Raw genomic sequence first — 25,967 nt, 5'->3', positions numbered from 1 at the left:
TTCATTGTACACCCTCTTGACCTAACAGGTTAAACCTTTTTTGGATTGCTCATTCCTCAGCATTAAATATATTGAGTCTCAAGTCATTGCTTTAACACGGACCCCCAAAGGACTTAGAATACTCACAAGGTGGACTCAGATTAACGCAATTGATGTAGTGCCAGGTCTGGTACTAAATATTTGTAATATTATTTCTATTGTGAATCAGATTAAAGGTTTGAGTGTTGCCACTCCTTTGGCACTGAAAAGTTGAATTTGCATTTGTATAATTGGTCACATTAAAGCCACGTGCACTGAATTCTACGTCCTTTTCCAGATATTCATTTACCTTTAGTTAGTAGAATACTTTCGCTGACGTCACTGTAGTCCCCAAGTCCTAACACATTTGCAGCTGCAGCTCTGAACTGGAATGTCCCTTCCATCGTTGTTGCCTTCCATATGCAAATATCAATGCATGAGCCATTATATGCCACATGCCAGAGAGTCAGAGCTCCTTTTTTGTTATCCAGTACCTTTCTGAAGTGCAAAGAGTTGGCAGAAAATAAAACGAAACCGTCTACATCAAACTATTCAGGCAATGTGCAATGAGAAGTATGTTAGAAAATGAATGCAATCATTATGTTATTATTTAAGCGTTATGGACACAAATCATTTCCACATAAATACATTGAATGGTCATTCATTTTTGGCTGTTTCGTTAACTATGTTCCTTGTTTTCAGCCAACCTATCTAGAAGCTAACTACATATCTGATCCACATACTCCAACTTTTCTCTTGAATAATATGGGTTGCACCTCTTATTTAATCTACGTCACAAATACCCATTCCCATTTCCCTAACTCTCAGATGGGGACAATGGCAGCAAGGTTTATCCATTCATCTCAACATAATTTGCCTTATATAGAAAAGGTATTGCTACATATAGATAATATATGTTAGTAAAAATTACCTGATTAATCGTCTTTTTTTGTTAAAAAAACAACAAAAAAACAGTATGTAGGGCGTAGGAAAAATGCCAAAGGAAAGCCAGGATGAGGGAACATATAGGGTCTATAAATGCGGAAAACCCTAAAACACCAATGGGTAAACATTTTAAAGCCTATGAATCATGAGACAAAAACGTTAGATGTCCACCAAAGGGGAGGCAATTTGCATACTTTACTTTGCCAATGTGAAGTTTATTGGATTTTTACACTTGATGCACATAAATCACTAGGTATGAGCTCAGAACGGGACGTGAGATGTTATTTTAAGCATAATTAAATATTTAAATATTTATTATGGTACACATAGCTATTTTTACATAAATTGGCATTATGTTATTTCTACTAAATGAATCCACCACCACCCCCCCCCTTCCCACATCTCTGTTTACTTTAGGTTTATAAGGGTTGTTTACTATACTTTACACAGTTGTTGCCTAAATGGTAACACACGTTAATTCATCATATAAGAATTTTCAAATGTATCTACCCACTAAAAAAAACTTTGATACACTTAATTCAGATGAGCTGCAGTGTTTTTCTTTTCATTTAAAGTTGCATGTTAAGCCTGTGTAGCACAGGTGAAACGCCTATACACCTTCATATTTTACTCTTATTAAAAGATTTTTTTTTTTGAATCAAGAACAACATAATCTTTGTGATGTGAATTATTTTGGAGTCACGGGGTCAGGTCATGTTTAACATAAATGGACAATCCAAAATCCATTCTGGCTTTTCCACCTGCAGCTAAAATCAACTTCTACCATTCAATTACAAACAGTGGAGTCCCTTTAGAACTTCTCTAGTAACCCCCAGCTGTTGAGGAACTAGTGATAACAGACTCCATTTTTGTCAAACTCCTATAAAACAATTACCTGTATTCTAAAATATTGTAGGTCAGATTACCACCATTATCTTCTGCAGTGTTCCAGTGGATTGTATTTTGATCACCAGGCAGACAATATGGAGTTCCTGCTTTACCTGGAATTCCAGCTGCAATAGAACAGATACAATATATATATATATATAGTACTAGCATGTGTGTGGTCATCATAGATCCCTCTAAACATTTTTTTTCTTCTCTATTACTTTCATAATTTATGAACTATGTTAAACATACCTCACAGGACCTCCAACATTTACTAATGAAAATGACAAAGTTTTATCAAAATTAAGTTTAATAATTGTATAATTTATTACGTTTTTTAGATACATTCAGAATTCTCAGTATTTTTGTTCAAATAATTAAATCCGGATTATTGATGAGCAGAAGCTTAGTATAAAATTTCGCATGGTTTTGTCAACAATCCTGCACAATAGCACAGCCCCCTAAAATTGTAATTACCTAAAAGTCAGACTATAATATTTATGACAAGTGTGTGTGACATGTGGTCTTTTATGACTACTTCTTTCGTTTAATTTAAAAATGTAAATACATCAATCTACTGACCTGAAGTTTTGAAGTCTGCTGGCTTGGAAGTACCTTTAGCTCCAGTTACATAGATTACAATGGCACGCACATGATAATAAGTGTTGGGCGTTACTCCTGTGAGGATGCAGGTATAGAGTGGTCTACCTATGCAGGACATGTTCATTGGTCGCCTCCAGTCTTGTCCTATTAACTAATAGAAACAAAGTGCAGAGCAGAGTATAAAATAAAATAGTAATAATGCTATTAAACAATTCCCATCAAGCTGCTTGCTGAGGAACAGACGTTGTTAAAGGTGCTGCCCCACTTAGACAAAACATTAATTGTGCTCTCTAGCATGTTTTAAGAAGTGTTTTACGCTTCTAGGACAACAAAATCAATTCCCACTTTTATAAGAAAATGCAAATTAAGGGTTCTAGGCAAAAAACATGAAGATGACAATATTTTTCATGAATAAAGAATTACTTCTTGAAAAGGATTGGGCATTCAACAGTACTAGAAATGGTTTTGTGGTGGTGTTTTGAATACTTAATAGTGTTAAATTCAGCAGAGTAGGTGCAACAGAGTATTTAATTTTTAAAATATCCTTTCAGGTTCTTGTTCTTACAATAGTATTTAAATATCTCACAACTGTAATCAGTAATCAAAATGACTCTTTTTATTTTATCAACATATTTTGCTTTATCAAACATAATAAAATCTAAATATGCCAAGATATGATTGATTAAAAAATAAATTAGGATATAAAAGATAACAGTAGGTTTGACACACGATCTAACAAAAAACAATCCTTTAATTAAGTACTTGTAGGTCAAAATGTAGGTCAGACAGGTCTGTATCATTGTATTCTCAAGTATATCTATGAAAAATGTTACATACATTCACATTCATTGGAATTTAAATAACCATATGTTAGTGTAGCATTAACTTTTGTAGACATTGGAGATTTCATTTTACTCATTGTACCTTCAGGGTTAGCCTGTCAGTACTGCTGGCATGGAAAAGAGTTATGAATGAGTTTGGTTTAGTGGATAACCAGGGTGATAATTGTCTGATCAACAGCTTGGCGTAATCACTCACCTTAACAAAACAGCAAGGTCCGAAACCATATTACTGACAGGATAATGCAAAAAATAAATACATTTATGCTAGCGATTTAACACAAAGGAAAACAATTTACCTCTTTTATTTCGAAATAGAAGTTCATTATGTCCTCCTCAGAAGTTGTCCACTGAAGTTCCAAAGTGGTGTTACCAGGAACTATGTTGCTGGGTGTGGCTGGTGCTTTAAATGTTGTGATATAAGTTGGAGGGCTTTCATTGAACCAGTTTTCTTCTGGGTGAAATGCAAGAACCTAGAAAATCAATCATTTCACAGAGATCAAATAATTCAAAAAATGACTAAAAGGTACGTTATAATGACTTCAAGATCTCATACCTTAAACAAATAGGAAGTTCCACCATGTAGACCAGTGAAAGACCATGCGAGCTGCCCATTTGGGAATTCACTTTGTCTCCATGGAGAAATAGGAGTTAGTGGCAAAATGTTTGATGCAATTTGATATCGTATGGATGAAAGTGGTCCATTTGGTTGGGATGGGCTACTCCATTGGATGTTTACAGATGTGTCTGATAAAACGCTTGTCAGCATGGTAGTCACTGCTCCTGGAACTGAGGAAAAACATTAGAGCAATAATAGGAGGGTACAAAAGAAAATCTCCCAGTATATTCTAAAAACACATTCCATGAATTTGTAGTGAATGTTCATAAGTTCCTTAATTGGTACTGATAACACATCCATAATTCAGCTGAGCCAGAAACATCCTGATCCAGTAACCAATAGCACAATCAAAAGAAAACTGTCCAGCCTTTATGGTAGAACAATCAACTCAAAATCACCTTTTTATAAACAATATAAATACGTCACAGTTGAAGTAAAGTGAAGATTTTGGTTGCAGTTCATTTGAAGAGATGGTCGCATGAGTACCATCCTATTCTGCCTTCTGGCTTAAAGTTGTGTGTAAGAGGATTCATTTTCCAGAGGGTCAATGATCCTAAACACACACAGAAGCTGTGTCAGGCATATCTGAACCCCAAGGAAGAGAAAGGAGCGCTAATTTGTATGGCTTTCCCACCTCAATTGCCAGACCTCAACCCCATTTAACATCTTTTGGCAACATTTAAAAAAAGGAAAAAGGCGAAAGACACTGTGACATCGCTAGACACCAACTGGGATACTCTAATGGAGTGCTGGAATAATGTGGATTGCAAAGCTCTGCCCAAACTTGTGAAATCAATGTAGATTTGGTTAAAGCGATCATTAATGTAAATGGCGGCCATACTAGGTATTTTAGTATGCACTAACAAACATATGGTTTTATTAGTTGTTCAGAAATGTAGAAATAAAAGCAGATCGTAGTAAATCCAGACTTTTGGACCTATATATAAATATATATTATTTTTTTATTTATATGTTTATATTTTTAAAGTCAACAGAGTGATATTCTATGTGTTATAAGAGAAATAGAACTAGAGAGATTAAAGGGGTTGTAGCAGGAGTAATCAAAATGCTCAAGCTGTTTAGCCACCATCTTAAAAAAATGTTCCTGTGACTGGTGAAGCATCAAGTTTTTTATTTTACATCTTTTAGAACCAAATGTTGTAGCCCCGCATGTGAAAAAGACAGACTTACCTCCATAAGCAGTTTTGGCAATTATCGCAGTTTCTGAAGGAGGCTGATCAAGTAGGAAAGAGTAATAATTTGTCACTATTACACCAAATTCATAGCTGCAATATGGTTGTAATCCAGGAATGACTACAACTTGATCATGAAATTCCTGGAATCATATTGGAGACACCGGTGTTACCAAAACATAACAATCACATTATATCACTTTATTTACTGTACATTATCATGTTTCCTCGCTCCAACATACTAGCCACTACCCATTTACTTCACAAAAGTGGCCAAATAGAACCATGTCATTAAAAGAAGAGTGATAGTTCCATTATATGCTACATATATGTTTCCATAACACACTTGGTTGAATTGCGACTCTTGGTTGAATTGCGAAATATTATATTTACATAACAATTTATGCTATGTACGACTGAGAAATGACGTTAAAAAAACATAAGACAGCGGTCAGAAACTTAGTAATGTTTCATTAAACATTATTGAAGAATAGTAAAGAAAAATCACTTTGTACAAATAACAAGACGAAAACCAATTGAAATGCATTCTAGTGAAACCAAGGATAAGCAGGCCATTGACTTTTTTAATCATTTTATCCCAAAGAAAATACTTAGCTAATCCAAACCCAATATAGTTTGTATACACAGCTCCATTTTGCACTGTAGAGTTCAGGGGCTTTTAGTTTTGTAGCCACCAGAAAATGAGTTATTAAAAATGATTTTCTTTTGACATAGGAGTGCAGCACAATACTATCTGGCGTAAAGGATATCAATATCCCACACAGCATCCTATTATTTTTCCCAGACGGTTCTCCAAAGTACGTTTATTGATCTGCAGTTTCACCAAATGTGTAAAAAATAAGTTCTGATCAATAGAATTGTACATTTTAGCTAAAGGTTGCTGGAACTAGGTACCATCTGGTTTCCACTACCATAAAGTTTCCACTATATTCAGGAAGAGGAACACATTGTTGACACCTCTTATGGCCTTAAGCCAATCTTCTACTGACATGCTTCTACGTAATTATTTTCCCCATTTTGTACTGTTCAATTGGAGAAAAAAGATCTTACCAACGTAATGTCGTCAGATTTATGTGCACTGTAGTATCTCACACCACTGTCATTGATATGTTTCCTAAATGTAACCTTGTATGTTGGAGTGGGGGTGATTATCCAAGAGCAGTTTGACTGGGTCACAGCTGGGGGCAATTCCAATGTAAGGCTGGTGTTTGCTGCGCTCAATAACCTTGGCTGAGTGCCATCTGAAACCAATACTAAGCATTCTTTTTCTGAAAGAAAAAAAAAATTAATAGACTGCATTTTTTTAAAATAAATACTTAAAAATGGCTACAATATAAACCTCTTTTGGCAAAATATCAAAATAAAATATACAAAAGAAAAACTATTTCTACCAGTACCATGCTTCCCAACTGTCCCAACTTGTGCTGGACAGTCACAATTTTGCCTCTCTATCCTGCTGTCCCACCAAGGTCTACCTCTGTCTAGTGCTGCCAGTTTGAGTAACACTCTACCTCCCAAGTTTGTTGCTAAGAACTAATCTGTAACTGATATTGTGTATCAAAACATTAATTCCTAAACTTAAATATTATTTAAAGCGGTATCCAGACATACACACACACACACACATTTTATAAATAATTAATAGATGCAATCAGAGCTGGATTATATTTATTATAAGAGACAGACGCTTCTCCAGTTCCTTTGTTTGGCAAAGTATCCTCAAATAAACTGTTTTACACATTATTTTCTCATATAATTTCAAGCTAAACTCTGTAGAGAAGGTGAATATACCATAGTTCATCACTTTCTATATTTTCATAAAGCTCAAAATATAGACACCCCTCATATTTTTGTAAATATTTTATTATATCTTTTCATGTGACAACACTGAAGAAATGACACTCCGCTACAATGTAAAGCAGTGAGTGTACAGCCTGTATAGCAGTGTAAATTTGGGTTTCCCATCAAAATAACTCAACACACAGCCATTAATGTCTAAACCTTAGCAACAAAAGTGAGTACATCCCTAAGTGGAAATGTCGAAATTAGTAGCAGAGTGTCATTTCTTCAGTGTTGTCAAATGAAAAGATATAATAAAATTTTTACAAAAATGCGAGGGGTGTACTCACTTTTGTGAGATACTGTATATACTGCATATATATATATATATATATATACTGAAATACAAGAGATTTGGTGCAATATATGTTACTTAATTAGATATGTTGTACCTGGGAAAGGCTGTAAAGAAATGCTATATGCCATAACAATAGTCATTTCCTGGGTCATCCCTAGGATCACTGGGTGTTTAGCATATTTACTTGCATAATAAATAGTAGTATTTTTTTGGTTTGTTACACTCCAATATATGAAATAGTCATCAACAGCCAAACTCGTAATAGTTGCACCTGTTATAAAGAAACAATGAAGAAGTTATAATAATGCATACATGCATTATGTACATTTTCACATACCTTGTTGTTAGTATTTATGTTTTTCTTAGCAACCTCCACCCACAGCAAAATGGAAGACAAGGTATGTGTTGGATCAACACCTTTCCATAGGATTTTTAATTGGTATTTAATCCTCATCCTACTCTGTCTCTAAGTGGGCATGGGAAATTAAAATGCCAGTCCACTGGCAAATTATTAGCCCACCATTCCTCTGTAGCTGAGGTGGAGTTAAAGATACTAGTTAGGCCTTGATGAATGTGTGATTAATGTGTCCTGCGGTAAGGTGACCAGATTTTTAAAATTAAATCCAGGGACATTTTTTAAAATTGGCAAATGGTAAAAAAACATTTTATAAGCATATTTTCACAGAACCATTCACAGATACTAATCATTCACAGATACTCATTCATTCCCTCAATCACTCATACTCATTCATTCACCCTCCCCTTACCCGAACTGCAGATTCTCACACAGGGGAAGCAGGAACGGAGCAGAGTCACGTGACTCTGCTGGGTTCCTGTTTCCCCTGGGCATAGCAAGAGACGCTGCACACACAGTGTGCGCAAGCAATGCACAAGTAAGCAGCAGGGCCCCTGAGGAAGAGAACATTAATCCAGCACTGCATCCAGGGACATAATTTGTCCGGGGACAGTGTCCTCAATCCGGTGTCTGTCTCCGGAAAGCAGGGACATCTGGTCACGCTATACTGAGGACCCCTGGCTTTTCAAAACCAATTGTTTTGTAACTTAACACACATAGATATACACTATGGTTCAAACGTTTGGAATCACTTACAGATGTCCTTGTTATTGAAAGAAACACATTTTGTCCATTAAAATAACATAAAAGGGTCAGTAATACAGCACATACATTGTTAATGCTGTAAATGACTAACTTTGCTGTAAATGGCTGATTTTTAAATGGAACCTCGTCATAGGCGTACAGAGGCCCTTTATCTCTCCCATCACGCCTGTGTTCCAGTGGCTGTTGTGCTTGCTAATCCAAGTTGAAGTTTAAAAGGCTAACTGATAATTAATTAATTAAAACCCCAAACTTTTGAATATATATTATTGTGTGGGCTGGGAATACATTTTGACAAGGTCTACTTTTTGTCCTCTAAGAGACTTTATTCAATTGCAAAAGGCAGACCAGCTAAGATGAGTGCAGGGCTGTAATTACACAGAGGCCACAAGCTCCACGTTCGTGTAAAGAGCAATTCCATATAGTACCTCTAGAGTAACTGCTTCAGAACAGCTTTTCAACATTTATTGAACAAAGCAAAAGACAGGCAAGTGAAAAGATTTACAGCTAGCCACGATATTTATTCCCTGCTGCAAAAACAAGCATGATTTTATTGCTCCCTATATATGTATTACCCTGAGCTTTTTTTGTGAGTAGTTTTTAATTACTTTTTGATAAAATTACACTTTAATGATACTACACTCTTCGCTCTATGTTTACATCTATGGTACATTATAAATGTGGTGCTGCTTACGTTGATTTTGAGCGGATATCTTCAATTAATTGACGTGGATTCATTTAGGAATTGGAATGGAAGATGAATTATTTCTGATATTTATTGAACTTCTCTCTAATGGGACTTCTTTAATCTTATTTTTTTTAATTTATGTTTATACAGAGTATATTTTTGTATGAAATTAATTTATATTTCATTATATAAAGGGAGTCATATTTATGCTAATTGAGGTTTACAAATTAGACCTGCTTACTAAAGTCGATATGATATTTAACACCACACGGAAATGCCAGTTTTTTATGTATGGATAATTGATTTGATCCCCCCTGCTAATTTAAAAACACATAGAAGTCGATGTTAAAAAAAAAAATAAAATAAAGAAAAATTAAATTACTTACCAGAAAGCATTGGTACAGTGATCACTTTTAGACAACGACAACCTTCCAAATCAGAGGACCAGATGTCTGTGACATTGCTTACATAGTATATGCCGGGATTAGCCTTATCAGTTATATCCAGTGCCAATGATGTGCCTAACTCCGAGGGCTCCACAGAACAGTTGCAGTTGCCTGTCTTAACAGAGCTTGTTTTATTCTCACTTCCTAAGACAGGAGTCTCTGAACTGTCTTGAATATTATAGTAGGAAATTCTTTTGCCTTTGTCCCAAGATTCCATCAAGTACAAACGGCTATAACACAAACAATGAAGATTTGAATTTAGTTTTTTAATTGTTACTATTTGCTTCCCTGAAGTCTATTGGTATATCTCTGAAAATTATATATAAAATGTGAATATATGTAGCAGAAAATGTGTACATAAAATATATTCTTCTAAATCCCTTTCTCATGGACATAAGTAGGTCTCAATAGGCCTATATGTTATATAAAAAGCAAAACCCAACTAAGTCTCCTACCACAGCCTTAAAAGCAAAAATGTTCCAATCAGTAGCAATTTGAATTCAATTCAAATTGTAAAATGCTACCCAGGCTACAATTTTTTTAATGCAAGCCTTGCTCAGCAATTTAAAAAATATATTTGAAATCTATTATTTGGTGGTTTATTATTTTTTGATTTTTTTTTATTGTAAACATACCTCTGTAACGGATAGGCTGCAATCGCTTCTATGCTTGAATTCTCAGGTATTAGGAACGTGCTGACAGTTTTTAAGACTTTATTCTTTTGTTCCAGGTCAATGACAAAGAGTTGCGAAACATTCTTCTCTGAATGTATATTAACATAAATGTGTCTTGCAATCCAATCCACGGTCATGCTATGACTGCGCAATAGTTTTTCATCCTTTAACAACTTAGCAAAAGACAAACAGCTTAGTAGGTGCAAACATTTTCAATCATGACATTATGATGAACAATCAACATTTTATCACTTTTGTCATTGATGTACAGTACCCCTACAGTTTTGTTTCTACTTATTACCTAGAACAGGAGTCTCCAAACTGCGGCTCTCCAGCTGTCGCGGGACTACATGTCCCATGCTCCTCTGCCAGCCTTTGAGCTGTATGGGAGATGTAGGGCCACAGCTTGGAGACCCCTGAGCTATCTCTTCATGTCCAGAAAAACCTTTTGTTGGGGACAGATTAACTCAATGCGGTGATATACTTACGACCAGTCAACTCTAACAATGGCTCGATGAATGCTTTGGTTGTTCGGGTGCGAGTAGGGCTCTGCATAGACCCTACCCCGCACTCATGCACCGAGAGCAGCCAATCAGTGACAAAAATCCAACCACAGAGGAGGAGTGCAGCTACAGAGTCATACACTTTTTTATACATTTTTAACATTTTCTTTTTTTTTTACCTTGTTCATCTGTTATTTTGCACTGCTGTTCGTCAAAGTATAGTGCAACATGACGAAAGACCCCCTTGGCCTAAAGGGATTTCTGTTGTAACTAGTGAGTGTGATATTACTTTTTGTTTCAATATTTATTGTTAAATTTTATTTATTAACAGGGAGAACACCCCCCCACACACACACACACACACACACACACACCTGTGTGATCAGGAAGCAAAGTTCTGTCACTTTAAGTGGGCTTTACAATATGAGAGAAGTGACATGCTTGAGCCAGCAATGCTGAGTTCTGTTGACAGAAGGGAGACCAGGCTAATCTCCAGTGTATCAGAAATGAATTGCTTGAACTACTAACTGATGTTAGATCATTTCATGGGATCTGGGATAATGGTTTTCTCCCAGGCCCCTATGGGTGAGCCATACTTCCCTCATTACTATTAGATAACCCTAAAGTGGACAAAAGGGGCTCCTTGGAACAATAAGGAAAGGGAGCAAGACTGCTGGACCATGCATAAAGGCAGCGATAAGGAATTTCACCATTGGTGGGGTGGCTGCAGCAAGGGGTTAATATAGGGGGGGTCATTTAGTACCTTTTCCCCTTAGGACAGCAGCTAGGTGATAGCCGTCCCGTCCAACCTATGGCATGGCTAGACTAGGATATGGTGTTTGTTATTTACCGTATGTTAAGATGTTTCATCCTGGAGTCGTTTCCTCTATGATGTTGGGATTGGTCTGTTTTGTTTTCTGACAGCTGCGGTGTGGGTCTCCTGGCCAGCACAAAATACAAGGACTACATGATGTTTTACCTGTAATGGGCTGATGGCACCTGCAAGGCTAGGACTCCAGTGAAAGTGTTGATGAAGAGCTGCCTGTTAGACCCATGGCTTAAAAGCTGGCAGGTTGTCAATGGGTGATGTATACCCGGTTAGTACCGCTAGCATGAGGAATCTGATTCAATGTTATTAATCAATAACGCTGTGACCAATGCCCTACCCCACAATCTGTGTCCAACGTCATTATTGGGTTTGGCTGGGTGGGGGTTGGGCTTTGATTTTTGTGCTTTCGGTCTAAGCAGTCATGGTTTTAGCAGCATCAGAATACTAGAAACGGCACATTTTAATTAGTAAAAATAATACAAAAATTGGATGCTAAAAAGCATGATTTTTTTAAAAATAATTCACACAAATTGTTAGATAATTAAATTCTCATTTATAATGGGAAAAAAAATTACTGACATTTATTTATTCAAGTATCTTCTTTTCTGTTTTTGTTACAATACGTAGTTAGAAATAATAAAAGAAAACTAAGGACGAAAGCTAAATTTTGTAGACTATGTATATTATGTGTATTCATGTTTTCACTTTATAAAGAAGGTCATTTACCAAATGAATTCTTTTCTTGGAAAATACAAAGGTTACAATTAATGAATGTCATGTTTTATAAGTGAACTGTTTCTATTGTTTTCAGTACATTTGTTGGTACCTTTGCTTGTCATTACGGTGCGTTGTAAAAAAGAGAAAAAGATACCAATATCTAATAAGTGCCGTTTATCGTATTCAGAGAAAGAAACAAAGAAACGCTATTTAGATAAGTACCAGAACATTGGAGAGGTTTCCAATATCTCGACTGAATAGCAAATCATTCAGTATGTAATATAGTTTTCCATTGTGGGCTGTGTAGGAAAGCGACTTCAACGGTTCCTCTACAGTAAAATTCCACATGGCTTCCATTCTGTCGGTATCAACCAGAGTTATTTCTTTAGAGGAGATATTTATTATAGCAGGTGCAGGGCGAACATCTGAAAAAAAGATTGTTAAATCAAACACAACTTTAAGCATGACCAGATTCATTTTTAGCTTTTTTCTGCTTATATAAAGGTTGTACAGTAAGGAAATGTTCCCACAGAGAACCTGATATAGGCAGCTAAATTACTACAATATACATTATTATTTGAGATAATTTGCCCTTTCATTACTCTACCCTTACAAAGGCTCCTCTGGCTTCTCCCCATTCCAGCCTTACATAGTTATGGGTAACTTTTGATTTTTTTCATGGACTCCAATGTATTTTACTGTATGGAGCAAGCAATATTTAATTATTGCCAATTTCCTCCCTTGGCTGCCTCTACAGAAACCAGGTGGCATTTGTATATACACATCCCTGCAATGCGAAATACACTAACCTCGGCCAAGAATGTCCTCTCTATAATAGACAAACCCTAATTTTTTCCTTTCGATGTTCTAGAATCTAGTAAAATCTACCTGATATATTTGCCTCGGCTGTCTCGGAGAATGGACCAGGTCCTATAGAAGTGTGTGCTTTAACCTGCAAAATAGTATTATACATGGTGCATCATATAATCCAGTGAACATTGTTGGTTTTTTTAATACTGTAATAGTTCAATCTTTAACTTTGGAGAAAAATAAAATAGCAGACTGTCAACACAAGGGATTTATTAACTAATTTATTAACTCGAAACTCGAGTTAAAGGTCCGTACGAATGACCAATAGAGTCAATTGGTTGATGCCAGAGTAGACCCCTGCAGGTGACCAACAGAGTCGCTTGTACAGACCTTTAACATCTGATGGGGAACCTACGGATTTCCGCTCCCGTTCACCCCTGCGAGGCTATATTGGAAGGGACCAGGGAAATTAGTAAAAGAAGACGAACATGAAGATTCTTTGTATTGTGTGTCTTCATCTTTGTATACGTTTTGCCGCCACCATGTTCATTTCTTCGGTATTTCGGCTGAACAACGAAAACGCACCCTAATTACCTTAGTCTGACCCACAGTATAACATTGTCAATTGTGCTCACATAAGCCCTTCATTTTCTAGCACTCCCCAAAAACATGTACCATGTGAAATTCCATCCATATATATTTTTATGCTTATGAAACATAGCTGTAGTGCAATTTTGTTGAATACAATTGTTTTGCATTTGATATGGCTAATAATAAATTATGCAAGGCCTACCTGGAACTGTAGGAGAATTTCTGGTTTCAGATCATAAAGGTAAAAGGATGTTGTTGAAACTGTGGCATTGAGGATGCTCCGCATAGCATTTTTGCTTTCATTTATTATCCTGTAGCACACTGTAAAGTGTGTCAAAACACCATTAGGTGCCTCTGGGTAATCCCACCTCATTTCCACACCCATGCTTTCTTTGTCTTGTAATCGAAATATCCGTGGATTCAAAGGTACAGAAGGAACTGTGGTTGAACATAAAAATGTTTTGAAAAAAAAAATAAAAAAAACATGCTAATCAATAATAATCTACTGGTTTTAGGTCATAAGATAACCATATGAAATGAGAATGAAGAGCTTTGTGTGTTTACTGTTTCTATTAAATAACGTTACACAAAAGGCACATATAGTATGGTATTTCACAAATTAAAACCACATATTGTTGTATTAAGTATAATTGATCTATAAAAAAGACAAGTGCATGTATTTAATGACTAGTTATCAGTTGCTGAACATGGTGCAGCTGTGATTTTCTTTTGCTGTCGATGTAAGTTCCCTCAGTCCGCAGCCAAAACCCAACAGAATGATCTTCTACTCAAAGCAAATTACGTGTAAAGATTTTTAGGTGTGTCTAGGGATTAATTATACATCACTAAAGAGAAAACTGTGGTCTTTATATTGCTTAACTTTAATGATAACCAAATTAAATTCTATTAAGTTGGTGTAGTAATTGCTCAAATGAAGCCAAAGACCAGCTAGGAAGACCAGGCAAAGTCAGAGTGTGTTAGTGTGTGTTGAAGCGTAGTTAGTATTTGAGTTAAAAGAAGTAATTCCAGGCCATGTGGACTAGCTTCAAAAGTAGAATGGATCAAGGATAGGCGAGTACTTGTATCAAACAAGTTACTATGTATGGCAGGTTCTGACAAAATATTTTATATGTATTCCTTGTATGGTTACTGCTTCATAACAAAAAAAGTGTATATAAATATCTGTTATCTGTATTTGTTATCTCAGTCAAATAGACATACTGGTGAGAGATGTCATTTAGTCAAATTCACTTTCCACTGGCTGCTCCTCTCAAAACATGAGTTCTAGGTTAATACAAATAATGCATATGGACATAACTGCACTTAAAATTATAATTAAGTTATCAACTACCAAATAATGACTAAAAATAAGTGTATGACAAGGTCTATAACTGAAGATAAGAGATCAAGAAAAGAGAAGGGGTTTTTTTTTCAATGGAACGGATGCATCCAAAGGTATTTTAACATTACATTTTTCCAAAACAGAGATTATAATCATTCACGGTTAAATTTACTTCAAAAAGCATCATAACTCAGCTATTATACATATTTCTATTTTCAAGTGCGCCACTCAATTGCTACATTCAAAATATTTAGGCGTTTTCAAATGAGTTAGGTCATTAATAGCACTGTTCCATTTTAATAGGCCACATATTTTACAATGTTTTGGATAGTAATGTATCAACATATCAAGGTTTTAATACAGTACTTGAGTTGCAAATTGGAACAGATGAAATATGTAGAGCTTGCCTTTGTTTGTACAATAATAGAATTCTTTCATTAATAACGGATCTTTCTTTTGTGTAAACAAAACTACAATATGTCAGTAGTATGGTTGCAGCCCATGTTCAGAAATACAATAGGACAAGGCAACATAAAAAAAAATTGAAATGAAAAACAATTTTTGCCTATTATGTCACTTCCAAATGTACCGATAAAACCAAACCTCCTTCTGGTGCTCGAAGAGTTAAAGTTGTTGTGGGTCCCTTTCTCCAATATGTGTAGGGAGTCACAGAGAAATCAAACTCAATATATGGTTTCAGTCCTTGTACAACAAAGAAAGGATTGCTGTAACCTTCAGGGGAGAGACAGGGGTCTCTGTCCAACCCAGACTGAAAAAACAGACATTAACTTTTACTGTATATGCATATATAATTTGCTTACGTGATCATAACAATCTATATTTGTTAAACATTCACCCTAAATTATATCAATATAATGTTTCCACTGGAACCTGGCCTTACTTAATTGGAATGAAAATACAATTACCTATAATAGATGATGTTGTCAGTAGGAAATAAAATGCTTAGAATCCATACCATATGCTGCAGAACCTTGGACTCCACACAGTAAAATACAACGCCATATTCCACATTTAATGTCCCTTTCCAAACAACGAGAAAATGCGAATAATTCCCTTGAATTTTAAATGAAGAACTGGGAACCAAATCAGGAATGACTTTGGGAGTGTATGAAAAATTCCCTGTGAACAGAAAATAAATCATGTTTTTTTTAAATTAAATTATTTTTAACATTACATTTTACACTTAAGGGTATGTTCATTATATAGTTATTTAGGTGGGTCTAGTAAATTATAGTATGGTGCTGTAACTGCATCCATTAAGGAGTTTTTCCTTATTTAGTAAAGTGCTAATTTAGATACTCGTATGTTGATTTTTGTGATATAAATTGCCCTGCTAGAGATATAGAAGCACCATAATCTATAGAGAACTACAGTACCAAGCAACACCTTTCTAGGACAAATTAGTGACTTTTTTTGTACCATCTATATGAGGCGACATATTGACCTATCAGGGCTTTTGTGTCTTTTCAGGCCAGGAGGTATGAGTTAGGTATCTCAAACTTTGGTCATGTCAATTTATCCACCTTTAGATTCCAGTAGTATTATATTGTCTGGGACTCTTTAGAATAACATCAAGTAGCTTTTAAACCAAGATTCCTCTTTAATTATCCCAAAGATACTTTTTTTTAATTAAATCAATAGTAAGATATTGTTAAATAATGTCTACACTCCTTAAAAAAGATAATTGTATTATTAATTAAGTACATCAGCAACTTTATTAAGTAGGATTACATGCCATTCTTTCAATTGTGTGGGGAAACACCGCCTCACAGTGGCAGATTGTCAATACAACAAGCTGATTATTATTATTGAAACCTTAAAAAAGTAGTTATCTGCAACAGACTTCTCTAAAACACTTGTTCATTAAAACAAAAGAAAGCCATCATCAACAAAACAGAACAAAATACTAGTAAATGAAACAAATGTATCGGTTAAAAAAACTAATGCTTTTCATGCTTGATGTTTAATGCTCTTTTTTATGTTTAAACCAATTAAAAACAGTACACAGCCAGTGCAGATAATTGACTTTATGCTGAGGAAATAGTCATTAAATTATTTATTATTATTATTGTTATTATTATTATTGTTTGAATCACCAAGGAACTTGGAAAGTGATATTCAAATGTTGGACGAGTATAAAGAGACACTCCAGTGTCCCATGCTATTTCAGTGTGGAAATTATATTAAAGAACTTTGTATTTTGTTATACATTGTTAACTGAAGAAAAAATCACTTACCTCAAGGAGAAGCTGTTGCTCCAGGGGTGCAGCACAACACCCTCTTCATGGTTTAATGCATTGTATGCACTAAAGTATATATGGTGGCTGGAGTTTTACTTTAAAGACTATGGTGCTAGTTTGTTCTAATGTAGCCATATTTTTGGGTTCAAATTTAAAGCAGTCCCACTGATTAAGCTCATTGGTAAGCAATTTAGCCATAAAAAATAATACAGGACTCGCTAAACTTGGGGTACTTTGACATAGTGGGGGGCTAAGCAACACGTGTGACAGAATCCCCAATATAGGTGTTTTTTGATTGGCATTTGCTGGGTTTGTGGTGAATTCATGCTTTGTTTTGTGTACTTATTGGTTATTATTCTATCAGCAATCTGGGAAACTGAATGTGTGTGCCTTTTATGCTTTTTAGGTTGTGTGCTCCCCTGTTTCAGTGTTTGTTTTTTGCATTGTTTTGTTACCTGGCAATGGTTTAATGCTGTTCAGAACCAATGTAAAAGCCGTAAATTCTGCTGGCTGTGAGAATGCTGTACAAATCCGTTGATTAACTTCTTGCACTGTAATATATTTTTGCCCATTTATCCAGAATAACCGGTCACTATGGAACATTAAAGCATTCTGCCAAATTTCTGAAGAACTCCAAAAAGCAAACTCGGTGATTGGTGCATCTGGAATCCTATTGCAGGACAACATATAATAAGCTCATAATAACCATGGCAAGGTAACTTTTTAAAATACACATTAAGATACAGCTAAATAAAATAGCGCTTAGATAGTTAATGAAACTTGTGATAAGATTTACACTGTACACACAAAGATAAACAGATCAGATCAATGGTAGGGTTGGTTAGTAGGGGAAACGTATTGATAAGTAGTAATATTAATGAGATAGATATATGCATTTAATCAATACGCTTAAAAGTATAAAAAACATAGCATTAATTACCCATCGTCTCGGAGTTTGCTATGATACAAGTTGATATTCAGTCCATCCTTCACAAGCCAATACAGCAAGCAATGTTTAAAGTCCATTGCAAGGGCAACCACCTTGTATAAAATAAGTAAAAAGGGAATTCATTTAATTGTTTACTTTGTATCCAAGCAGAAAATGTTTAATTTGCATTGACTGCAAAAATAATATATTTTATTCATAGAAAATATAAAAAAGGATATCAGTAAGGGACAGCAGGACAGATCGTTTGGGTTTTTAACCCCTTAAGGACAATGGGCGGTCCCTAAACTCATTGAAAACAATGCATTTTGAGCCCGTACATGTACAGGCTTTGTCATTAAGGGGTTAAGAAGGGCATTTGTGTTGAATGCTTACCTGTCTACTGGTAAATAATGTTAAGTTTTGTATAACTGAATGTTTCTGTCCATTGAGTTTGCTGCTTTCCACTGTGTAGTCTGTGCTCCAATAAAGAAAGCCATTGGTTGAATCCACTGCCATATCATTTACTAGATAACTGACAGATCTGATTACTTCTATGTCAGGTGAGCTCAGGGGTTTTCTGTAAATCTGTCAACAAAACAGACCATACTGGTGTATTCAGCATTCAGTAGGAGTTTATTGGAAACATCTACATAGTTTTCTTTACAAATTATACAAATAGATTTCCAGTAGAAGTCAAGAGAACAAAACTTCATTAACGAGAATCCACCTTCTTTTTCTCCACCTCCAGCTATTTTCGTTGCTCCTGTTAATCAGGAACACTGGCTTAATGTTAAACTAGTTTACACAGGTAACACAAGATTTCATACCTTGGCACTTATTCTGTCAGACCAGTAGATACAAAGGCCAAGCCAATCAAAAGATATAGGTCCAGCTCTTCTTATCTCCTTTATGTAAATGGGAGAAAAAGTATCGTTCATGTTCCACATGTGCACATGTCCCGTTTCATTGCTCCAAAAGAGTGTGTTATTGTACCAGTCCAGATCTTCAATCAGAAAGACACATTACACTCAAAGAGAATGTGGCAGTTGGATTTGTGTTAAAACTATGCTCTCCTTTACCATACAACATTCAAAGTGTTAGGTCGTCTCCGCTCATACAGTAATAAATACATTCCTTATTATACTGCCCTTCCCTTAATAATTTGTTAGGTGGAGTAAAGTATTTCAACAGTTTAAATCCAACAGGTCCACACAACACTGAAACATCTTAAATCACAGAAATTTGTCTTAAATGATGCATACAAATGTACTACGGAACATTCTGCTGTTATCAAGCTGCTGGAGGCCACCACTTAATCATACATGGCTTGGCATACATGGCTACAGGGTTGACTGTACCGTGACAGCAACTACTGAGCCACTGGCAGTTCTGCTGTCAGCTCCATGCAGTCCTACCCATACGCTTCAATTTAGACCGTATCTAATAAACAAGTGACTTTAATCACTTTTCACATATGCCTACTTTTTTTTTTTTTTTTTTTTGCTTTAGGGCATATTCGCTTATAATAAAATGTCAGTAAATTGGAAAAATACCTGTTATAAATCTCAGGTTCCTATAAAGAAGTTCTCCTGGTCCGAATAAATCCAAAGGTTGCCTCCAGGTTCCCTCATGGCCTACTGCAATGAAAAAAGGTTCCTCTTCAGCTGGAAAAGAAACAAGATTGACATAATTTTTAAGATTTGTGACCCTTATTTAATATCTTAGCACCCTCAGTCCTTAATGCAACAGAGCTCTAGAGATATCTGTGCCCTGACATTTGCAACAATGCACGATATGGAATTAGAACCAAACATTTTTAGACAAAAGGGCTAATTGCTGTATAATGCCAGTAAAATTGGTTTAGGGATGTGAGGGCAAAATGGCAGTAAGATTGCCTCTAGGGAGTGACACTGTTTTTTTTAATTATATTCAATAGTGTGTTTTTCTTTGAAGCTAAGTGGGCTTTTTGCCATTCACTTAGCTTTAAAAAGCAATTAAAGTCATTACTGAGCTCTTCAATTTGAAACAATGCGATGACATACTGTGTTACTCACATAGTTAACCAAGTTTGTTTTATTATAGAGATATGATTTTTTGGATGTGTTAGCATGCAAGGGCATGCTACCTCAGTTGAGTCTGGTCAGTTAAGTTAGGGGCATCAGAATTCATTGTGCATTTTAAAGGGCCAGCCCTAGCAAGGTTCTACTACGAGAAGGCCTGAGTCACCCTTGCGTAATGCATGGTTCATTTATTAAGGTGACCTAAGAAATTGCTCTACTTTTATTATAAAGCTAAACCAATTCTCTTCTAACAGAAGTTCAGTGAGGTGAAATCCTTCTTGATTCTATAGCAGCAATCAGATTACTCCCTGGATCAACTTTCTTATGCTTAACCAGAAAAGCACCCAGAACTTTCTTAAAAATATCCACAGAGTTAGATAATACAACATCCTTAGGCAGAGAATTCCATATTCTTTTTGTTCTCACTCTGAAGAACCTTTCCTATGCTGATGCTGAAATCTCCTTTCCTCAAGTCTCAACTGATGACCCCATGTCTTTTGTAGAGACCTCTTGGTGAATAGATCACTAGAAAGCTGTTTATACTGACCTTGTATGTATTTGTACAATGTGATCAGATCCCCTCTTAGACATCTCTTTTCATGTGAAAACAAGTTCAGTTGTTCAGTAGTCTCTTTATAACTAAAATTCTCCATTCCTCTAATTAACTTTGTATCCCGCCTCTGTACTTTCTCCAGCTCTACAATATCCTTCTTAAAAACTAGTGCCCACAATTGCGCTGCATATTCAAGGTGAGGCCTCACCATTGCTTTATAAGAAGGTCAAATTATATTTTCATCTTGTGATTTAATACTCCTCTTTATGCATGCCAATACTTTACTGGCTTTTGCAACTGCTGACTGGCCCTGCACTTTGTTGCTAAGTCTATGGTCTACAATTATACCTAAGTGCTTCTCATTTTCTGCTTTTCCCAATGCAATGCCCTTAAGAGTGTAAGTTGTGTGCTTATTTTTGTACCAAAGTGCATTACCTTACACTTATCTATATTTAATCTCATCTGCCACTTATTTGCCCAGTCCCCTAGTTTATCCAAATCATTCTGAAGAGATGCTACATCCTGGTCAGACTTGATAACCTTACCTAATTTTGTGTCGTCAGCAAACACAGACAAGTGACTTCCAATATCTATTTCAAGATCATTAATAAATAAGTTAAAGAGAACTGGATCCAAGACAGGCACTCCATTTACCACAGTTGTCCAGCTTGAGAATTTACCATTAACAACAACTCTTTGCACCCTGTCACTAAGCCAATTTCTAATCCAAACACAGGCATTTTCTCCAACACCTATTTGTCCTCGCTTATACAATAACCGCTGGTTTGGAACAGCGTCAAATGCTTTTGCAAAAATCTAAGTAGACAACATCTACAGCAACACCCTGATCTATACATTTACTCAGATCATCATAAAATGCAATTAAATTGGTCTGACAAGATCTGTTCTGAAAACCGTGCTGACTCCTACTGATTATATCATTGTTCACAATATATTCCTGTATGCCATTTCTCAATAAACTCTCAAACAATTTTATCCCATGGATAAACAAGGTTTACATCAATAGAATCATTTTTGTCTGGCTATGCTATTAAGAACATATGTCATTATATAATTAATATGTAAGTAATATATTTAAAATGGTCCCATTGTCATCTTTCTCAGCTTTTCTCCTTGAGGAACTTGAGCAAAAATAATGGTCATAATTATCATTTTCCGCAGAAAATATCAACGCTCCATGATTGGGGTTGACAAGAGGGTAATGACACAAAAAGGACAAGTAGCCCTACCTCTGTTGTGTAGGTTAAATGATATCTAGGGCTATATTACCCCTTTCTGTTATAACGTTTTGATTGCAATATCACACCCTGGAATGCATATAATAACATGGTCTGCAATAATAACTCACATGGGTCCAGTGTGGTTCCTGTTACTGGTACTGTCCATTGGCTGTTTCCAGCAGGTGACGATGCATGCACTGTTACACTGTATTTTGTAGATGGAGCCATTTTTGTTACTGTTATATTAGTGTAACTAATATTTGAAAACATCTGTGATGCTTTTGAGTCTTCTGACGTTACGTTAATGCTATACATCCAGTCTCTCCATGCAGTAGGACCTTAGGAAGCATAATGCCAACATTATTTCAATGTCTGTAAATATAAGGCTTAAGAGTACAACTGAGGAGCAAATATAATTTGCCAAGTGTTTATTTTTATCTTGTTATAATTAAATAAACACATTTATGTTCAAAAGGATAAAATCATTTTAACTGTGATATCCTCGGCTTAAATGCTAAAAAAAAAACACATAAGAAATCAACAGAAATAAATAGTGCCATAAACTCACTCAAGTTCACTTGATGATCATTCAACCAAAAGAAATCAGTGAGCACTAAATGAGAACTCTGGGAAAACTTACTAGATTCTATAGTGGACCTTGGTGGCTGCCAAATAATGGTAGCAAACTGGGCTCCAAATAACACCATTACATTCTGGGGCTGGGTTGGCAGTGGAAATGGCTGAATTGATTCTCCATATAACATAATGTTATTATAATCTGAAGACGCAGAAGCCGCCAGATCACAAGTTACCAAGTATTCATTATACCAATATCTATCTGAATAGAAGTATTCTTGGAACACCTGATTTCCGTCTGTGAAGAATAAATGGTCATTGAAATAAAAAAAGCTTCTAATTTCGGTAATGTCACTATCCTTTATGTGCCTCAGTAATTTATCATTGGTTCCATCCAGAAAGGCTGATACAATTGAGATGTTTCCCCGATGTACACTGGCATAAACAACTCTTTTCAACTGAACATTGACCATAAAGTCCTGAATAATGGAGCTATTTATTATATGGGTCACAATGGCCTGATTAGGACTCTCCGGGAGAACTGTTCTGTGGATACCATTATTCAGAAGCAGGAATAAATACCTAGGAGTAAGAAAAACAAGTTAAAGTATACAAAAAGTAAACAATCTACAAAACTAATAATTCCCCTTTTGCTTGGATTTGAAAAAAAATATTTCTGCTATCAGTATTTATTCAAAGGGACACCACAGCCATCATATGTACTTTAGTTCAGATGACAACTGTGCTAATCCCTTAAGGACCAGGCTGTTTTCTTTGGGGGTTTTTGTACCCATCATGACAATAGCTGTTTTAACATCTCTGCAGTGCTCGTGTTTAGCTGTAATTTTCTTCTTTCCCATTTACTGAACCCACACAAGTTATATATCGACATTGAGGAATTACAGCAACACCATTTGGGTGCAGGAAGCGAACATAGGCCCATTTAAAGTCATGACGGTCCTGGTACGTCAATTGTCACTAACTGGATGTTTGCGCATGACGTGCCCGGACCGTCAATTGTCTTTCAGGGGTTAAGTCATCAGCAAGCACAATGGCTTGTAATGGTGCCAAAATGGCCTGTAATGGTGCCAAAATGGCTCGTAATGGGGGCTACACCTGCAGATGAATGAACAAATCTTAACGATTTTATGTTACATTTGCAATTCGTTTTCCTTTATGTTGTCAGAAATTGTCCTTGTTTTCATTGATTAGTACGAGCGCACAAAACAGGCAATTTTCATTCAAAATAAAGTTCGTTTGAAAAAAAATGCATTTTAACTGCAATTTACAATTATGGCATTTTATTGACCGTATTAAGAAGTCTTAAGATTTTTGGGCATCATAAGCTAAGTTCAATGATTTAGTCTGCTGTCCGCTAAATAATACAGCCTGGAGAATTTTACACACATCCTCCATTTTCTAGCAATTCTAATAAACCATTCCTATACCTTTAGACTTACTTTATTAATTTGAATAACTGCACAAAATTAGTTTAGAATGGTTCCAATGTTTTTTTTCTAAGTTGATCAAAAGGATATGAAAAAACAGTACTGATTTCATTTAGTCTGAAATGGTGGGCATTTAAGGAGACTGCTTCACAGGAACAGGTCCTGCCCTAGGATTTCTAGCCTGTTCTTGCTCCCTAGGTGAACTTGGTTCCTAATGACCCTCTGCATGCACTTCCTTGCTAACCTAGGAAAGACCTTCATGGCGATGCCCCCTCCAGTTCAGCACACCAGGCAGCTGTTTTGTTTGGCGATATGATAGGCTGACACATTTTATATATACAAAGTAACTTCACTCCTGTTCTAGAATTGCAATGCCTATGTAGAATTGGATGTTCACTATGCAGTTAGACTGGATTTCATTGTGTCCACTAATTGGGCAAAATTGTGAGTGTTCGTTCTCAAATTATTATAAATTGAATTGATTCAGAGTTTCTGGTCTGAGTTAAACTGGACATAAAGCAATACATACCCATTGTACGGATCCACCACAATCTTCAGTGGAGGCAGAACAATTGTCAGTGGGATATGTTCTGCAGATGTGCAGTTCTTTAAGTCGCAGAAGTACAACTAAAACCAAGGAAGCAAATGTTACTATATATTATTTGCCTTATCCCAACTGAAAACAGTCTCTTAAGCACCATGAGTGTGAATAGTAGTATTGTTTAGTTATTCTTAATAAATATTTTTGCATCCAAAACGTATTAGAGGACATTGGACTTTATATATAGTCTTTGCATTACACATTTTATTATCATTTATTATTTACAGACCACAAGCACCTCTGGGTCCCTGTTAAGCCTAGCTTCCGAGTGTACTGAAATTCCTAAGGTGATGACCCTTGCCTAGAACTTATAGGCAATCCATTTGACCAAGTTCAGACACCTTGACTGGTTCACTGAAATCCAGAATGCACAGGACTTGAATATGTCACAGATCAACATCTTTAGGGTTTATTCACTAAAGCAGGTTTGATGTTGAGTTTGCAGTAGAGTTGAGTTTTAATTTAACAATTATGCATTATAAAGAGACAAACAGCATTATATTTTGTTTTGGGCTGACTAGACCTAGGTTTGCAACAGCAGCCCTGGGCCACATCAATGACGGTATATCATCCTAGTGGTAATGAGACTCTCCAATGCACCCTTGTTAGCAGTCTATATACACTACTTAAGTCTGCACCTAGCCAGTGCGCCTGAGTTGACATTTTATATTATTTAGCGAAGCCAATGAGTTGAAACTAACTCTCCTGAAAACCCAAACCTCTGCTTTACTGAATATACCCCACATGTCACCTACAGGTTAATGATACATCTATGTAAGAATTAAGGAATGTTCACACAAAAACTCTATTACAATGAAACTTTGCACTATAGTATTCAAAAGACATCTTTATAGGGGTTACACTGATGGCAGATCATATTTGAGCACCATTTTCTTTAGTAAATGATACAGATTTTGAAAACATTTTAAGAAGTTTTCCTGAAAGCCTACCTGATTGTCCATGATAAAATAGATATTGTTATTTAACCAGTCCACGGATATTGAAGTGATGTTCCCCGAGCCAGCATACAAAATCCTAAAATCGGTCATGTCCGACATGTCATTAGCCCCTTTTACCCAGATTTCATAGTCTTCAGAAAAATAGACTTTCTGGTTATAAATATCCATGGAAATTCCTGTGGAAATTAATATTCAAAGTGTCTTTAATGTCATACAAATATTACACCATGGTCACTTGTTTTAGAGGAGTTCATTCTGGGACTCTATTGAAAGCATAAAAAATCAAGTATTATTTTTCCACTACCAGCTACAGCAGAATCACTAAAATAACAAAATATTACATATAGACATTAATCATTT

The 25,967-nt window shown here is 35.7% G+C and overlaps 1 protein-coding gene across 2 annotated transcripts in view; it reads right to left on the bottom strand.

Moving 5' to 3' along the window:
* The window catches only part of ROS1 (ROS proto-oncogene 1, receptor tyrosine kinase), a 71,696-nt gene that overhangs the window by 32,409 nt on the left and 13,320 nt on the right, over positions 1-25,967 (bottom strand). For both annotated transcript variants that reach the window (XR_008351118.1, XM_053460169.1), the window contains exons 8-31: positions 25,599-25,783; positions 24,577-24,674; positions 22,664-23,181; positions 22,152-22,361; positions 19,723-19,833; positions 18,997-19,172; positions 18,563-18,754; positions 18,182-18,282; positions 17,697-17,911; positions 15,957-16,120; positions 15,584-15,749; positions 13,841-14,076; positions 13,126-13,189; positions 12,460-12,662; positions 10,150-10,361; positions 9,455-9,744; positions 7,358-7,534; positions 6,177-6,394; positions 5,104-5,248; positions 3,850-4,082; positions 3,593-3,766; positions 2,434-2,605; positions 1,859-1,976; positions 329-516 (exon numbers count right to left, since the gene is read on the bottom strand). Coding sequence is in view for 1 of the 2 variants with exons in the window: in XM_053460169.1 (XP_053316144.1) it covers positions 329-516; positions 1,859-1,976; positions 2,434-2,605; positions 3,593-3,766; positions 3,850-4,082; positions 5,104-5,248; positions 6,177-6,394; positions 7,358-7,534; positions 9,455-9,744; positions 10,150-10,361; positions 12,460-12,662; positions 13,126-13,189; positions 13,841-14,076; positions 15,584-15,749; positions 15,957-16,120; positions 17,697-17,911; positions 18,182-18,282; positions 18,563-18,754; positions 18,997-19,172; positions 19,723-19,833; positions 22,152-22,361; positions 22,664-23,181; positions 24,577-24,674; positions 25,599-25,783 (4,566 nt within the window). In the remaining variant the exon portion in view is untranslated. The remainder of the gene's footprint in view (positions 1-328; positions 517-1,858; positions 1,977-2,433; positions 2,606-3,592; positions 3,767-3,849; positions 4,083-5,103; positions 5,249-6,176; positions 6,395-7,357; positions 7,535-9,454; positions 9,745-10,149; positions 10,362-12,459; positions 12,663-13,125; positions 13,190-13,840; positions 14,077-15,583; positions 15,750-15,956; positions 16,121-17,696; positions 17,912-18,181; positions 18,283-18,562; positions 18,755-18,996; positions 19,173-19,722; positions 19,834-22,151; positions 22,362-22,663; positions 23,182-24,576; positions 24,675-25,598; positions 25,784-25,967) is intronic.

This window comes from Spea bombifrons, chromosome 3, assembly GCF_027358695.1.
Source record: "Spea bombifrons isolate aSpeBom1 chromosome 3, aSpeBom1.2.pri, whole genome shotgun sequence".
In the NCBI taxonomy this organism is placed as follows: domain Eukaryota; kingdom Metazoa; phylum Chordata; class Amphibia; order Anura; family Pelobatidae; genus Spea; species Spea bombifrons.
Note: the sequence above shows the minus strand (reverse complement) of the source record. Positions and strands in the feature narration are given on the sequence as shown.